Source organism: the organism of the source record quoted next, unplaced genomic scaffold, assembly GCF_019419815.1.
Source record: "Pyrus x bretschneideri cultivar Hongxiangsu unplaced genomic scaffold, Pyrus_bretschneideri_v1 Contig146, whole genome shotgun sequence".
NCBI classification, from domain to species: domain Eukaryota; kingdom Viridiplantae; phylum Streptophyta; class Magnoliopsida; order Rosales; family Rosaceae; genus Pyrus; species Pyrus x bretschneideri.
In genome coordinates, this window is record NW_025999442.1 from 185,628 (window position 1) to 201,091 (window position 15,464).

At 36.4% G+C, this 15,464-nt stretch overlaps 2 protein-coding genes and 1 long non-coding RNA gene across 3 annotated transcripts; all 3 read left to right on the forward strand.

The window, feature by feature from the left end:
* Window positions 1-718: 718 nt before the first annotated feature.
* LOC125475400 (transposon Tf2-1 polyprotein) lies at window positions 719-2,789 on the forward strand. The gene is given in 3 exon segments (XM_048580122.1): window positions 719-2,159; window positions 2,247-2,410; window positions 2,412-2,789. Coding segments are annotated over 3 exon segments (1,983 nt in total).
* Window positions 2,790-4,399: 1,610 nt separating this feature from the next.
* On the forward strand, window positions 4,400-5,173 carry LOC108866439. Its single transcript, XR_007256795.1, has 3 exons — window positions 4,400-4,587; window positions 4,952-5,025; window positions 5,120-5,173. It is a non-coding gene; the product is annotated as an uncharacterized LOC108866439 (long non-coding RNA).
* Window positions 5,174-5,329: 156 nt separating this feature from the next.
* Window positions 5,330-6,925, forward strand: LOC125475401. The gene has a single exon (XM_048580124.1). It carries the CDS (start codon window positions 5,330-5,332, stop codon window positions 6,923-6,925), a length of 1,596 nt encoding a protein of 531 aa, XP_048436081.1.
* The last annotated feature ends 8,539 nt before the right edge of the window (window positions 6,926-15,464 follow it).

A 15,464-nucleotide genomic window follows, 5' to 3' on the forward strand; every position in this document is an offset into this window, starting at 1 on the left:
ACAACCGATCAAAACATGGCGTAGGATGAAACAATTGATGATGGAACGTTTCCTTCCAGTAGACTACGAGCAGCATCTCTATCGCCTTTACCATAATTGTACCCAAGGTAGCAGAACAGTCAAGGATTATACTGACGAATTTCTACGGTTGGCAGAGAGAAATTCTTTGAATGAGACTCAGGGGCAGACGGTGTCAAGGTATGTCAATGGATTGACGACTTCAATACAGGATAGAATTGGGTTACAAGTTTTCTGGGATGTCCATGAGGCTCAAAATATGGCTATGAAGGCACAACAGTTAGAGAAAGAACTGAAAGATCATGAACAAAAAGAGAAGAAATCGAGCTATGGCAATAATAATAATTACCAGAGGAAGGCAGCAGATTCTTATGTTCCTGACAAGGAGAAGAAAGATGTTGAGCTGATCCAAGGAAATAATTATAAAGGGCAGAATTACAGAGGAGAGGGCAGCCGGGACACTGACATAAATCAGAATCGAAATCAAAGGCCAAGCCTTGGTCCGTACGCCAGAGCAACCAGTGATGTCTGCTATAGATGTTTCCAGCATGGCCACAAATCCAATAACTGTCCGAAGCGGAAGCAAGCAAACCTTGTAGAAGGAACCGAATAAGCTGATGATCACGGAGGAAATTATACTGATGATTATGATGGGGCTGAGTTTGCATATGAAGATAATAATGAGGTTGTGAATTTGATGATGAATCGTGTTTCTATTGAAGAGGATGAAGTACTCAACATGGTGCTACAACGAGCTCTCCTGGCGCCTAAACAAGAAGGGCAAAGAAATCATATATTTCGCTCCTTATGTTCTGTTGACAACAATGTGTGTACACTGATTGTGGACAGTGGTAGCTGTGAGAATTTTGTGTCACAAAAGTTGGTTGATTATTTAAAACTTCTGATAGAGAAACGTACAGATCCTTATATATTGGGTTGGGTGAAGAAATGCCTGTCGGTGAAAGTGACAAAAGTATGCAAGATTCCTCTTTCTATCGGTAAACATTACAAACATGAGATTTGGTGTGATGTAATTGACATGGATGCCAGCCATGTATTACTGGGAAGGCCATGGCAGTTTGATGTTGATGCTACCCATAAAGGTCGTGATAATGTATTTTTCTTTGAGTGGGGCTCTCGCAAAATTGCTCTTGCTCCTATTAATCAATCTGGAAAATTAGAAAACCCACAAGTTGGGAGTTCAAATTTTCTAGCTATCTCCAGGAATAGCCACGAGTTTGAAGACATTATTAAAGAAGTTGGGTGCATGTATCCAGTTGTACTTAAGGGTCTCATGGTGACAGATGTTGCTGCAAGCCACCTTCTTGAAGAAGTGCAGGAAATTTTGAGAAAGTTTGAAGATTTGATTTCTGAAGATTTACCGGAACAACTTCCTCCTATGCGAGATATTCAACATCAGATTGATTTAGTCCCTAGAGCAAGCCTTCCTAACCTACCCCATTATCGGATGAATCCGAAAGAAAATGCAATCTTGAAGGAGAAGATTGAAGAGCTGCTGAAAAAGGGATTTATTCGTGAAAGTATGAGTCCTTGTGCAGTTCCCGTCTTATTAGTGCCAAAAAAGGATAACACTTGGCATATGTGTGTTGATAGTAGAGCCATTAATAAGATCACCATCAAGTATAGGTTTCCAATTCCACGGTTGAAGGATATGCTGGATGTTCTTGAGGGTTCTAAGGTGTTTTCGAAAATTGATTTGCGCAGTGGTTATCATCATATTCGAATTAAACCAGGAGATGAATGGAAGACGGCCTTTAAAAGCAAGGATGGTCTGTATGAATGGCTGGTAATGCCATTCAGATTATCAAATGCACCAAGTACTTTCATGCGACTTATGAACCAGGTTTTGCGTCCTTTTACTGGGTCATTTGTTGTTGTGTATTTTGATGATATCTTGATTTATAGTAAAACCAAAGAAGAGCATTTATTGCACTTGAGACAAGTTCTGGATGTTCTGGAAAAGAATAAACTTTATATTAATTTGAAGAAGTGCACATTCCTTACAAGTAAGTTGCTGTTTTTGGGTTATATTGTTAGCAAAGATGGATTTCATGTGGATCAAGACAAGGTACGTGCAATTAGAGAATGGCCTACTCCAAAAACCGTAAGTGAGTTGCGTAGTTTCCATGGCCTTGCTACTTTTTATAGACGCTTTGTACGAAACTTTAGTACCATTACAACTCCTATTACTGAGTGTCTCAAGCAAGGAAAGTTTCAATGGGGTGAAGCACAAGACAGGAGTTTTGCATTGATTAAAGAAAAGCTTAGCACTGCACCGGTTTTAGCTCTTCCCAATTTCGAGAAGATATTCGAGGTCGAATATGATGCAAGCGGATTGGGCGTGGGAGCTGTGTAGTCTCAAGAAAAAAAGACCAGTGGCATTCTTCAGTGAAAAGTTGAGTGAAGCCCGTAAAAAGTGGAGTACTTATGATCAGGAATTTTATGCGGTCGTGCGTGCTTTGAAGCAGTGGGAGCATTATCTAGTGCAACAAGAATTCATCCTTTATACTGATCATCAAGCTTTGAAGTTCATCAACAACCAGAAGAGTGTGAGTAAAATGCATGTAAGATGGGCCATTTTCCTTCAAAAGTTTCCTTTTGTGATTAAGCATAAATCTGGATCTCTCAATCGTGTTGCTGATGCTTTGAGTCGGAGAGCTAACTTGTTGATTACTTTAGCACAAGAGATTGTGGGGTTTGAGTTTTTAAAAGAGTTATATGAAGCTGATTTTGATTTCAAAGAAGTTTAGGCAAAGTGTGTTCAGAATCAACCTGTTTCAGATTACCACATTAGAGATGGGTATTTGTTTAAAGGTAACAGGCTGTGCATTCCTAGTTCATCCTTACGAGAGAAGCTTATTCGAGATATTCATGGAGGTGGTTTGAGTGGGCATTTAGGCAGAGACAAAACCATTGCAGGAATTGAGAAACGTTATTTTTGGCCTCAGTTGAAGAAAGATGCTGGCAAAATCGTGAAAAGGTGTTATGTTTGTGGTATAACATAAGATTTTGTGGTATCCACTAGTGTAAATATTTTAAATTGAAGATCGAGTTCATTCATTGCACTCGTATAGGGTCAATGAGCGTAGCTGTAAAAAATCATCAAAATCGGAGTTAAAATAACCGTTAAATCGTGATTTTTCATTGATAACCGTCGAACAATTTTGCCCCATTACTTGATCTCTGAATGTTTGTTTTTTGCAATTTTTGGCGTATGTGATCTCGAAATATATACAAACATGTTTGACGGTTGGATCGTTGAAACTAGTTTCGTAGAATGTGTATCCCATCAAAATAATAGATTCACTAACACTGAATAGTTTATTCATACTTTCATTAAGTATAACATACGATTTGTGGTATTCACTAGTGTAAATATTTTAAATCGAAGATCGAGTTCATTCATTGTACTCGTATAGGGTCAAGGAGCATAGCTATAAAAAATCATCAAAATCGGAGTTAAAATAACCGTTAAATCGTGATTTTTCATTGATAATCGTCGAAAAGTTTTGTCCCATTACTTGATCGCTGAATGTTTGTTTTTTGCAATTTTTGGCATATGAGATCTCGAAGTATATACAAACATGTTTGACGGTTGGATCATTGAAACTAGTTTCGTAGAATGCATATCCCATCAAAATAATAGATTTACTAACACTTAAGAGTTTATTCATACTTTCATTAAGTATAACATACGATTTGTGGTATCCACTAGTGTAAATATTTTAAATTGAAGATCGAGTTCATTCATTGTACTCGTATAGGGTCAAGGAGCGTAGCTGTAAAAAATCATTAAAATCGGAGTTAAAATAACCGTTAAATCGTGATTTTTCATTGATAACCGTCGAAAAGTTTTGTCCCATTACTTGATCTCTGAATGGTTTTTTTTTTTTTTTTTTTTTTTTTTTTTTTGCGATTTTTTGGTGATGCGATCTCGATGAATATACAAACAAATTTGACGGCTGGATCATTCAAATTAGTTTCGTAGAATTTGTATCCTATCAAGTTCAATGGCGTGTGTGTGTGTATATATATATTTATTATGTAGATTTAAATTTATTTATTTTGTACGTATAACACTTACGAAATTTAATGGTATGTATGATATGAATGATTTGTAAAGATAATTGTTAGGGTCAAAGCACATAACTACTAAAGATTATACATAACAACTAAAGATTATACATAACAAAAAAAAATTGAATAAGAACCGTCTATTAAAATTAGAAATCAGGACAAGACAAAATTTAATTGCATGAATTGCTAGCCAGTGCTATTTGAATATAGCATGCATAGCATGTCACTCACAACTCTAAACTTTAAGAAAACAGTATTTAACAAATTAAAAGGAGGCGCGGAGTTGAAAAAAAAAATTAAGAATTTAGTCCATGAAGCAGTTAACTCTCTCCGTCCCACCCTTCTCCCTCTTCCTCTCCCGCTCCACCTTCATCTCCTTCTCCACCTCCATCTCCGTCGCTGCAAATAGACGGACCGACAGCCTCCTTCCGGTGGAAATCGAAACCATCGTCAAAGTCAAAGCCTAAAAAGGTTTTTCCCTCCTAATTGTTATCTTCAATTTACGTTTCTGATGGATAAACCCATCAGTTTTCTGTGTAATTCTCTTAGGGTTTTCAATTTTCTTTTTCGATTCTTTTGCAAGTATATTGTGGGTTCTTCCCCTTCTAATTCTCATCTGCAATTGTTTTACCTTCCATTCAATTTTTTTACTGGGTTCTTTTGCGAGTATATTGTGGGTTCTTTTGCGAGTATATATTGTGGGTTCTTCCCCTTCTAATTCTCATCTGCAATTGTTTTACCTTCCATTCAATTTTTTTACTGGGTTCTTTTGCGAGTATATTATGGGTTCTTCCCCTTCTAATTCTCTCTAAATTTGTTCAATTTTCCTATACAGAGGGCGGTTACAAGGCTGGGCTTATATACTGAAGAATCTGATTATATTCTAGGCTAGCTGCTTTCTTTGGTAAGGTATGTTGTTACACCGTCACCCTCAGCCTATCTTATTCATTGTTTGATTGCTGGTCCTAATGAATGTTGCATGTAAAATTAAATTTGTAAACAGGGAGTAGATACTTTATATGCCATGGACAGGGAATGGATACGAAATTCGAATCGAGTGAGTAGGGAATATTTAAATGGGATTTCAGAATTTTTGAAAACGGCAAGCAAACATGTCAACACTGAGGGTTATACTAAGTGCCCATGCCAGAATTGCAACAACTGTAGATTGAAGTCATTGAGAGAAATTCAGCAAGATTTGGGTAGATGTGGAATGTCATTCAATTATACTACATGGACTCATCATGGGGAGCGATTGAGAACTGTTTCAAGTTTTTCAAACCCACAACCAGTGTCGCGACCTATTAATGAAATAGGAAGTGATAATGATCATGTAATGAATGTAATCAACGATCTTCATCCACACACGCATGTTAGTCAAAACAATGCTTTGGAAGAGGATGATAACACAATCAGTAATGATAATGTGGAAGTGGATGAGTCCAACATGCCTAGAGAAGAACATGAAAAGTTTGAGAGATTATTAAAACAAGCTCAACGAGAATTGTACCCTGGGTGTGAAGGTTTCTCTGTACTAACGGCAATTGTGGAGTTCATGCATGGCAAGGTCATGTTTGGAATGTCCAACACATGCTATGATTATTTCATGGCACTTTTCAAACGGATGCTTCCGAAAGATAATGTTTTGCCTCCATCACATTATGAAGCAGATAAGATTTTGAAAGATTTAGGGTTAGGGTGTGAAAAAATTCATGCCTGCAAGTATGATTGTGTGTTGTTTTACAAAGAAAATGAAGGGTTAGATCAGTGTCCTGTTTGTAATGAGCCTAGGTATCATAAGAGTTCTCCGGACAAGAAGCGGAAGATTCCGAGAAAAGTGCTAAGATATTTTCCACTTAAGCCAAGATTGCAACGGCTGTACATGTCAGTGCACACGGCCAATGATATGAGGTGGCATAAGGAAAAAAGGGTTGATGATGATGTTATGCGACATCCCGCTGACGGAACTGCATGGAAAGAGTTTGACAATATATATCCTGACTTTGCAGCAGACCCTCGGAACGTGAGGTTAGGCCTTGCCACGGATGGATTTAATCCATTTAATAATATGAGTAAACCTTATAGTATGTGGCCTGTGGTGGTTGTTCCATATAATTTGCCGCCTTGGAGATGTATGAAAAAAGAATTTTCCATTATGACATTGCTAATCCCAGGTGATAAAGCACCTGGAAGAGAAATCGATGTGTATTTACGACCATTAATTGACGAGCTGAAAGAATTATGGGAAAATGGTGTGCCGACATATGATAAGGCTACTAATTCTGTGTTTAACTTACGTGCGGCATTGATGTGGACAATCAATGATTTTCCAGCTTACGCAAATCTATCGGGATGGAGCACTAAGGGCTATAATGCATGCCCTGTTTGTAATGAGGACGGAACATCAGAAAGGTTTAGCGACAAGATTTGTTACATGGGACACCGACGGTGGCTACCTTGGAATCATGCATGGCGGGATAACAAAGACTCTTTTGATGGGAGAACTGAATATCGTGCTAGACCTCGGGAGTTCTCAGGGGAAGAGATTTTAGCACAAGTTGCCAATTTAAATTTTGGTCGGATGGGTAAACACGACAACAATCCGGACAAGAAAATGAAGAAAACGCCTGAGCATCGAAATTGGTCGAAAAAGAGTGTGTTCTTTGAGTTGGAGTATTGGTCAAAGTTAAGAATCAGGCATAACTTAGATGTCATGCACATCGAGAAGAATGTTTCTGATAGTGTTGTTGGAACAATACTGGACCTAGAAGGAAATCTAAAGACACGCACAAAGCTCGCAATGATTTGATGAATTTGGGCATAAAAGAAAATTTGTGGCTAGAGTGGGACGGCAGTAAGTGGAATAAAGGTCACCCGTTTTATACCGTGGAACCAAAGAATTCCTTGAGTTTTTGAAATCTGTAAAGTACCCAGATGGATATGCAGCCAGTATCTCTCGAAATGTGAAAGTCGGTGAGAAAAAAATTTCTGGATTGAAGAGTCATGATTGCCACGTGTTATTACAGCGACTTATTCCCGCGGGTATTCGAAAATTTTTGCCGGAAAATGTGGTTGAACCGATCATTGAATTATCGAGCTTCTTTCAGCAAATATGTGCCAAAACGTTGTGTGTGGTAGACTTGGAAAGGCTGAAAGAAAATATCGTGTACATATTGTGCAAGCTTGAACAAATATTTCCCCCTGCATTCTTTGATGTAAAATTCTTTGATGTAATGATTCTCACGTCATGATCCACTTAATAGATGAAGCGATACTTGCTGGGCCTGTTAATTTTCGGTGGATGTACCCTATAGAAAGGTAACAATATTATTCTCCCATTTAATCTCATTGTTCTTATGAAATTGTAAATTTAAATTGTAACACTTTAATTTCTTTGCAGACTATTGGGAAGGTATAAACGCTATGTGCGGAACAAAGCACGTCCTGAGGGATCTATTACAGCGGTATACCTTTCAAATGAATCCCTCACTTTTTGTGGGATGTATCTCCGTAATGTTGAAAGTTCTTTTAATCGACGTGAACGGAATATTGACAGTGGTGTGCGACAAGAGAAGCTTTCTGTATTTGCCCAAATTGCAAAACCGTTTATGGGTAGTTCAAGTGTTGAATTCACTAATGCTGACATGAAGATAGTTGAATGGTTTATATTCAACAATTGTGACGAGGTGACACCATTCCTTGAGTAGGTGACATCTTCTGTATTTACTTTTAAGTATTTTTTTTCCCCACTCTAATATTTATTTGACTTATTAAGCAGGGAGCATGAGGAAATAGTAAAGCGTGAAAGTAGTTCAAATGTGGAGCAAAGACACAAAGATAAGTTTCCTTCTTGGTTTCGTGAACATGTAAGTCGAAGTTTGTAGTTATTGTAATGTGTTGCATTATTTTAAAATAATTTGTGCATAACACTGTCCATCATATTACTAGATGAGGAGCTTGGGAAAGGAAAAGTCACCTTTATATAATGATGAGTTGTTTGAGTTAGCGAGAGGTGCTGTGCGAGCTGAAACATATCAAGGTTGTGTTGTGAATGGGGTTAAGTTGTAGTTGCCGAACGAGATGATAGATTAATTACTCAGAATAGTGGGGTGTATGTGCCTGGAGATGTCAATACTGGAGAACTAGAATTTTATGGAAAGTTGACTAGTGTTATTGAATTGTTATATAGGCAGGGGTATAAAGTGGTGTTATTTAAGTGCCACTGGTTCAATACAGACCCTTCTAGACGAGGGAGTATAAAACGCGACTACCACTTAATATCAGTCAACACAAACACTCGTTGGTATGATAATGATCCTTATATTCTTGCCACTCAAGCGAAGCAAGTGTTTTATGTGGCTGATCCTAAGGCAGGTACTGGTTGGAAAGTAATTCAAAGAATTCAACATAGAAATGTATGGGATATTCCGGAAAAGGGGGACTCCGAGGGTGATAGTAGTGATGATGATGTGACATACCAAGAGAACTCTTCATCAGACATTCCCGACATGGCACAAGTACAACACATTGATGAAACTTTGACTCCGTACTGCTTGGAAAACGTTCCTTCAGTTGCAGTTGAGATTGACTCCATCATTATAGATCTTGGGGCTCTTCCCAGAATTGATGAAAATGAATTCATTTACAATTATAATGAAGAAAGTGATATAGATACTAATGACTACATAAGCAATGAGGAAAATAGTACTCATGGTGATGATAGTTTCAAGCAGTACTACTGATGACGATAGTGATCTGGATTATTAGTAAGTCAGTATTTATTTTACTCATTGTGTTTTTGTCTAAATAATTTCGTCATTTTGTATATGCATTTTCCTTATCACATTAGTTTGCTAACTTGTTTGTTTGTTTTTGTATTTGTTTTCCATGTTTTTATTGCAAAATGAAATAATTGTATTTGCTTTGATTGAATCGCATATATGGATGAAAAACATGTTCTTAATTGAACTATTTCATTTGGGTTCGAGTTTTATGATCTAGGTTTCCAATTTTTGGTTGATTTGGGCATCCATTTGTATAATATTGGTAAAAACAATGTCCCTTGACTTTAATTCCAGATTTCCAATGTAATTATTCGATATTGTGGTTTAGGTTTGACATATTTGTTTTTCCTTTCTATAACACTTGCAGGTTGTCTATGGCTAAGTGGAATTCTGAGCTAGATAGCTTACAACTGATATCAGCACGGCATGGAGACCAGTGTGAGGATCATTCATGCCAGGTAATTTTGATATTTGAGGATTAACTTGATTAGTAGATGTCTATATCTTCTTGTTTACACTGATAAAGATTATAAACAGTGATGAATTAGGGTGCTTTAGTATCGTTTATTTATGTTTCCAGGTGCATATGCTTATGTCCTAGAGTTATAACCTACTTAGCTAGGTTGGTAGTGTTATGTTTATATACATTATAGACCTTTCAAGGATTTATATCATCTACTTATCATGTTGCCTTGTTTACAGAGTGTGAGAATCATGTTGCCTTGCTGTTATGTTTATCTTGTTGTTTACAGTGATGAATTACGTATAAGTAGTTGATGCTAACTTGATTATTACCTGGTATCTATTAAACATGTAATTTTTCTAGGTTGTGATGCTGCATGGTGTTGGTAAGTTAACTTGATTAGTAGATATCTTTATCTTGCTGTTTACACATTTATGGTTTCATAAGTTATTTGTTTAGAAATACCACTCTAGTGTGGCCTTGCATTTCCTTAGTGTCAATGATATTTAGCACCCTTAAAGTTTGCTAATCAAGTTTTTTTAATTTGTTTTTCTTCTACAGTTGTTTGATACTGGAATGTTTCATGATGATCCTAATCGTTTCCCATTTTCATGATGCTGAATATCAACGTGATGAGGACTATAGTGAGAATGGTGATACTTAAGGATATTTTATCTATATTATAGTAATGTCGAAATGAAAATATAGATTTTTTTGTATTTTGTAACTAAACCGAATTGTGAACCTTACATTATTTTAAATTACATGAATTTTGTGTTGTTCCTACATTAATTCTTCATTCACGCCCCTTCTCGATCTCCTAAGCTTGCTTGTTGTGATGGTTAAAAATATTATTAAAAACAAATGTGAATAAAAATTAGAAAATATTGGACTTGACATGTTTTGTCGGCACAAAACAATTAGCCGACAAATGTTTTTGTTCACAAAAGATTCAACCAACTAACTATTTTGTCTACACAAGTAATTTGAGCCAACAAACCAGTTTGTTGGCATAGGACTACGTAGCCGAAAAACCATTTTGTCGCGACAAGATTACTTAGCCGACAAAATGTTTTGTCGCGACAAGATCACTAAGCCGACAAATAACTTCATCGTGAAAAAACAACCTATGTTGACAAAATATTTTGTCGCAATGTTGGTTTGGTGACGGGCACAGTTTGACGGCTGAGATTTGTCGCCTTAAAAATGAGCCAACGAAATATTAAGATTCGTCGAGAAAGATCTTGCGCGACATGCTTTTAGCGACAAAATTGCCGACAAAATTTTTTGTTGGGAAAGGCTCTTTGCCGACGAATTTTGACTTTTGCCGACAAACTAATTTTGTCGGCAAAGTGGAAATTTCTAGTAGTGGTTGCATATTTATATATATTACAAACTTGAAAGATCTTTGTACCAAGTAATGGCTACAAAAATTTCTTCAAGATAAATAAGCACATTATTTCTTAAGTTCAATTAGCATTATTTTATTGTGAAAATGGGTGAGTTCTACTAAGAACAAATCACACTAGAATGTAACAAAAGAAATAAATTAATATATTCTGTCATTTTGTTTCACAGTTGATGTTTCTAAATTGATTATATTTAAGAATCTAGTAATTCATGTGTATTCTCTTTGATAATGTTTATACCACATTTTAGTTTTGAGCCTCGACTATTCAACAGGGAAGTATCAATTATGTAAAAGAAAGGGCAAATTATTTATCTCTATAGGGAAGCAAGCAATTATATATCTATATGAGAGAAGAAATCCTGTTTAAATTAAATGGTAAATGAGCATATCTAATACATGCAATATTTAACTCCAAATTACTGAAAACCAATTTCGAATGGGACATATATATTACCTTGTTTAAATTAACTAGCCTAGCCCATGGCTCCTCCAGCTCTTGCCCAGAGCCCCTCAATTGGTCAGTTTAGGAAGAAACCGGTGGCGAACGAAAATTAGCTACCTAACACTTTTTGGCCATTAGCCTCTCATACTAATAGAACAACAAGAAATTTGCAAGGCTATATTCATAATAGTGTTGGTTTTTGATAAGAAAATTTTACCCACTTGCTAAAATAGGGATAAAAATATTTAAAGATACTTACAATAGTACAAGGTTTGTCGTAGTATAGCAGCTCTAACAGGGTCGTTTTCCACATGGAATTGAATGAATAATTGTATTTAAAACTAACTCTTAATATTTATTCAAACAAAGTTTTGAAAATGTTTGATTTTAGAATTTAAAATAATAAAAAGAATTTAAAATAAAACAATTAAATAATCAACTAAAATCAATTAAGAAAACACGATTTTTAAAGCACTAGGTTCCGCCGTCATCTTAACAATCCTACGTAGTTCTTCAACTATTTATGAATTATCCATGCATATTTTGAAGGTTAGGATTTTCCTAATATATATTCTACTTGAATTATAGACGATATCTAACATGAAACCTCGTCTGGACGTTCGAATCAAGTTCAATCAAATAGAATATGAAAGACTCATTAAGTTTTTATGAAACCTTTTGAAAAACCATGCAACCCTTAAGACGTGGAGTTCATCCTAAGTGAAATTACAATTTTTAACCACAAGAAGCCAACGCAAATTTCAGGGAACCTTCCGACTAAAATTGCGTCAAATTACTTTTCTAAATATCCTAATGGTCACAAATCACTAAGACAATTAGATAGTATAAAACGGTGATTCATAATTCAAAACATGCATGCAGAATATCATAAATAAATTGAAAATAAACTACATATTCTTGCTAAGGCTCAAGGTTTTGCCCTAGCAAAAGAAACTAGCTACAAACAATCATAAAACAAAATATTATTAAGAACAAGGACAGAAAACACCTAGAAAATAATCTTCATTTGTTCTTTCCTCTCCTTCTCTCCTTCTCCTCTAAAACCCTAATGGCTAATATCCTTATTTATACAACTACCAAAATAAAACCCTAAAAAGTCTTAGAATAAACTAGGAAACATAATGAAATAATAAAACAGAAAATGAAAGGTTTCCTATGTGAACTAAAATTTAGACTTCTCAGAAAATTAGCCTTTTTGACCGACCAAATCAACTCCGATTTGGTCCCAAATGGTCTCTTTAAAGTTGAAGATGTCCCCTACAAATCCTCAGAAGGAATCTTCCTTAAAATCTGCCATCTTGACCTCCAAAATACCCAAAACGTCAAAAACGTCAATCTGGGAAAGCTGCGTGCTGGGCCTTTATTTCATTGCCACAGCCAAACGGCTTGGTAGAAAAGTATGAAACTTTGATACAATCGTCTTGAAAGACTCACGAACATCCTCCAATTAGAATCAATCCAAAATCATTTGTTTGATTACTTTATGCTCAAGAGGAAGTCGAATGTCCTACATTAGAACTATAATTTAAAGTATCAAAATCTCACCAAAATAATCAATAAATTAATACTAAGATTAGGATAAAATATATAGTAAAATATCGGCTCATCAGTTTCTAGACATCAAAATTTCGGTGATCAATAATCCAAAGTTTAACCACTTGACTAGTCGAAACTAACTAGGACAATTCATGCGTCCCACAAAATACACGTGGCACATGACAAAACAAGCAATCAAGAATGACACATGTTGACAGCTGAGACCTCGTCAAATAAATTAGCTCAAGTACAAAAGGGGGCAAAATAATGCTAATTGATCAAATTATATCGGAGACCACCAACCGTGTGAAACCCCTCGTGGTCCTATTTCGTTCAAGATCAAATCTCGACGGCCCTTGAAGAAATCTTGTTCTGGTTCAAAATCAAGTGCTTGCCCACCCTTGGATCAAATCTCAAGATTGAGATTGAATCAGAGGGATATTTTTGTAAGGAATAAACCACAGATATTGAAACCCTAAATATTCATTAATACAAATTTATTATTTTGTACACGTGTTCTTGTTTTATTGTTTGCAGGAACTTTTTTGTTTACAGGTTTGGAGGCTAGATTTTATATTCATCCCATGACCCTCGCCCTTATCATTAACATGTTAAGAACAATACTATAATTGTATCTTAGGTCACATTGTGAAGCAAACCTATGAAGCACTAGGAGGAGACAGTTTAGCCTTAACGAGAAAGAACACAAGCTTTGTTTTCTTTCCCCCTGTTTGTAGACATGGCTAATGGGCTATGGCTAATGTAGGATAAGAAGTATGATCATCCTTTCATGAAAAATCCTTTCAAGGGCACATAGATTACTGCACTAATACATTTAACCTTAATTCCCCTCCACTATTTTGTCAAGAAAAATTGTGGATAAATTATATTTTGGATGCAATGAAGTCTAAATTAACGTTTGTTATTTGTCAAAGTGGTGCATGCTTCTATGACCACAATCATACCAAGAATAATCAGAACACTCAATTTTTTTCGAGAACAAGAGATCATAAACTATATATTAACCTGCTTAATCCGGTCAATCAGTTACGGTGAGTTTGGGCAAAAAGTTTTCCATGAGTTTAATATTTAGGGTTAATTTCAGTTTACTATTTTGAAGTTTCTTGGTTTTCAGAATTTGGTACATGAAGTTGTTTTTTCATCCCAGAGTGGCACCTAAAGTCATAATTTTGGGATACTTTCATACATCTGTTATGATTGTTGTTAAATCAGCTATTAATTGGTGATGTGGCACCTACATGGACAATGATAGGACGCCACGTGGATATTAAGAAATTAAAAAAATGAAATTTAAATAAAAAAAAGAAAAAGAAAAAAGAAAGAAAGAATCTGGGCCTATCTATCTCGCCCCTCACCCACCCTACCTTCCCCTTCCTTGATACCCACTCCGCCACCAAGCTTATTCCCCATCTCTAAAACCCAGACCTTTTCCCTTCCCCAAAACCCAAAATTCCCTCCCTTTCTTCTCTCCTTTGCGCCCACCCTTCATCCCTAACTTCCCAACAACTCATCCACTTCGGGAAGCTTACAAACATAAAAATTCATCTCAGTTTCGTCGATCCTCGACCACACTATGAAATCAAATTTCTCCGACTGCGGTTGGCCCGTGCGTGCACCAAGGTCTCATCCAGACCAAGAAACACGGTCATCTTCTCCGTAGAGACCTACGGCTCAAGAGGTTGCTCAAACAAGAGCTTGTAGTTGATAAGGTTTCCCGATCTAGTTTGCATTCTGAGCGGCGGCTATAGGGAGAGAAGGGAAGGGAGGTTGAGTGGGCGGGAGGGAGGTTTGGGTGGGTGAGAGGGAAGGAATTTGGGGAAGGGGAAGGGGCTGGGTTATGGGATAGGGAATAAGCTTGGTGGGGGGGGGGGGTATTAGGGAGTATTTATCATTAATAACCAAATTTAACACTTAATTTCATAAATGTCACTTTAAACAAATTACTTTCAAAAATAGCTTATATTCAGAAAATTCACATGAATAGAGCTAAATACCCTCAAAATCCAAAACCCAACACTTGAATAGATCTCGTCGGCATTGTTGTTCAATGTGCGAGGCCGCTAGAAAAGTATTTGAAGGTAGGAAGCTGGAACCAATAAACATCCTCTACAATCAAACCCAATGCCATGAGTTCCACAAAGAACTGGTTGAGTAAGTTGATTGTTTGAGATGAATCACTCTCTAATTCAACAAAAGAAAAAATTCTCCTTGCAAGACTAATACCTTTAAGTGCCGCCAACATTTCAATATGGGCAACATACCTAATTCCTACCTTGTTCCATGCACCAGCAGCAACAAAAGCACCTTGCCAATCCCTAATAATTACACCCACTCCTCCTAGACTATTCTCTAACCTTGTAGCTCCATCCACGTTCACCTTAACCCCACCCCTCTCTAAGAGTCTTCTACCGATGCTGCAATAATTGATGCGGTGACAACGAGTGAGAGACAGCTGCCATAAATTCCTGTAACCATGCAGTAGCTCACTGAACAACATCAAGTGGGTGAATGATCCTGCCTTTCCACACTCTTGAATTTCTCTCCTGCCAAACAGCCTAAAGAATCATGCAAACTGAATTAAAATTCTTTGGTTTATGTTTATTTGGTTTTAATTTTGAGGGTTTAATTCATTGAATTTAGTTTATGTTTATTTGGTTTTAATTTTGAGGG

Coding starts and splice junctions, on each gene's coding strand:
- LOC125475401 (XM_048580124.1), top strand. CDS start 5,330: ATGTCATTCAATTATACTACATGGACTCATCATGGGGAGCGATTGAGA.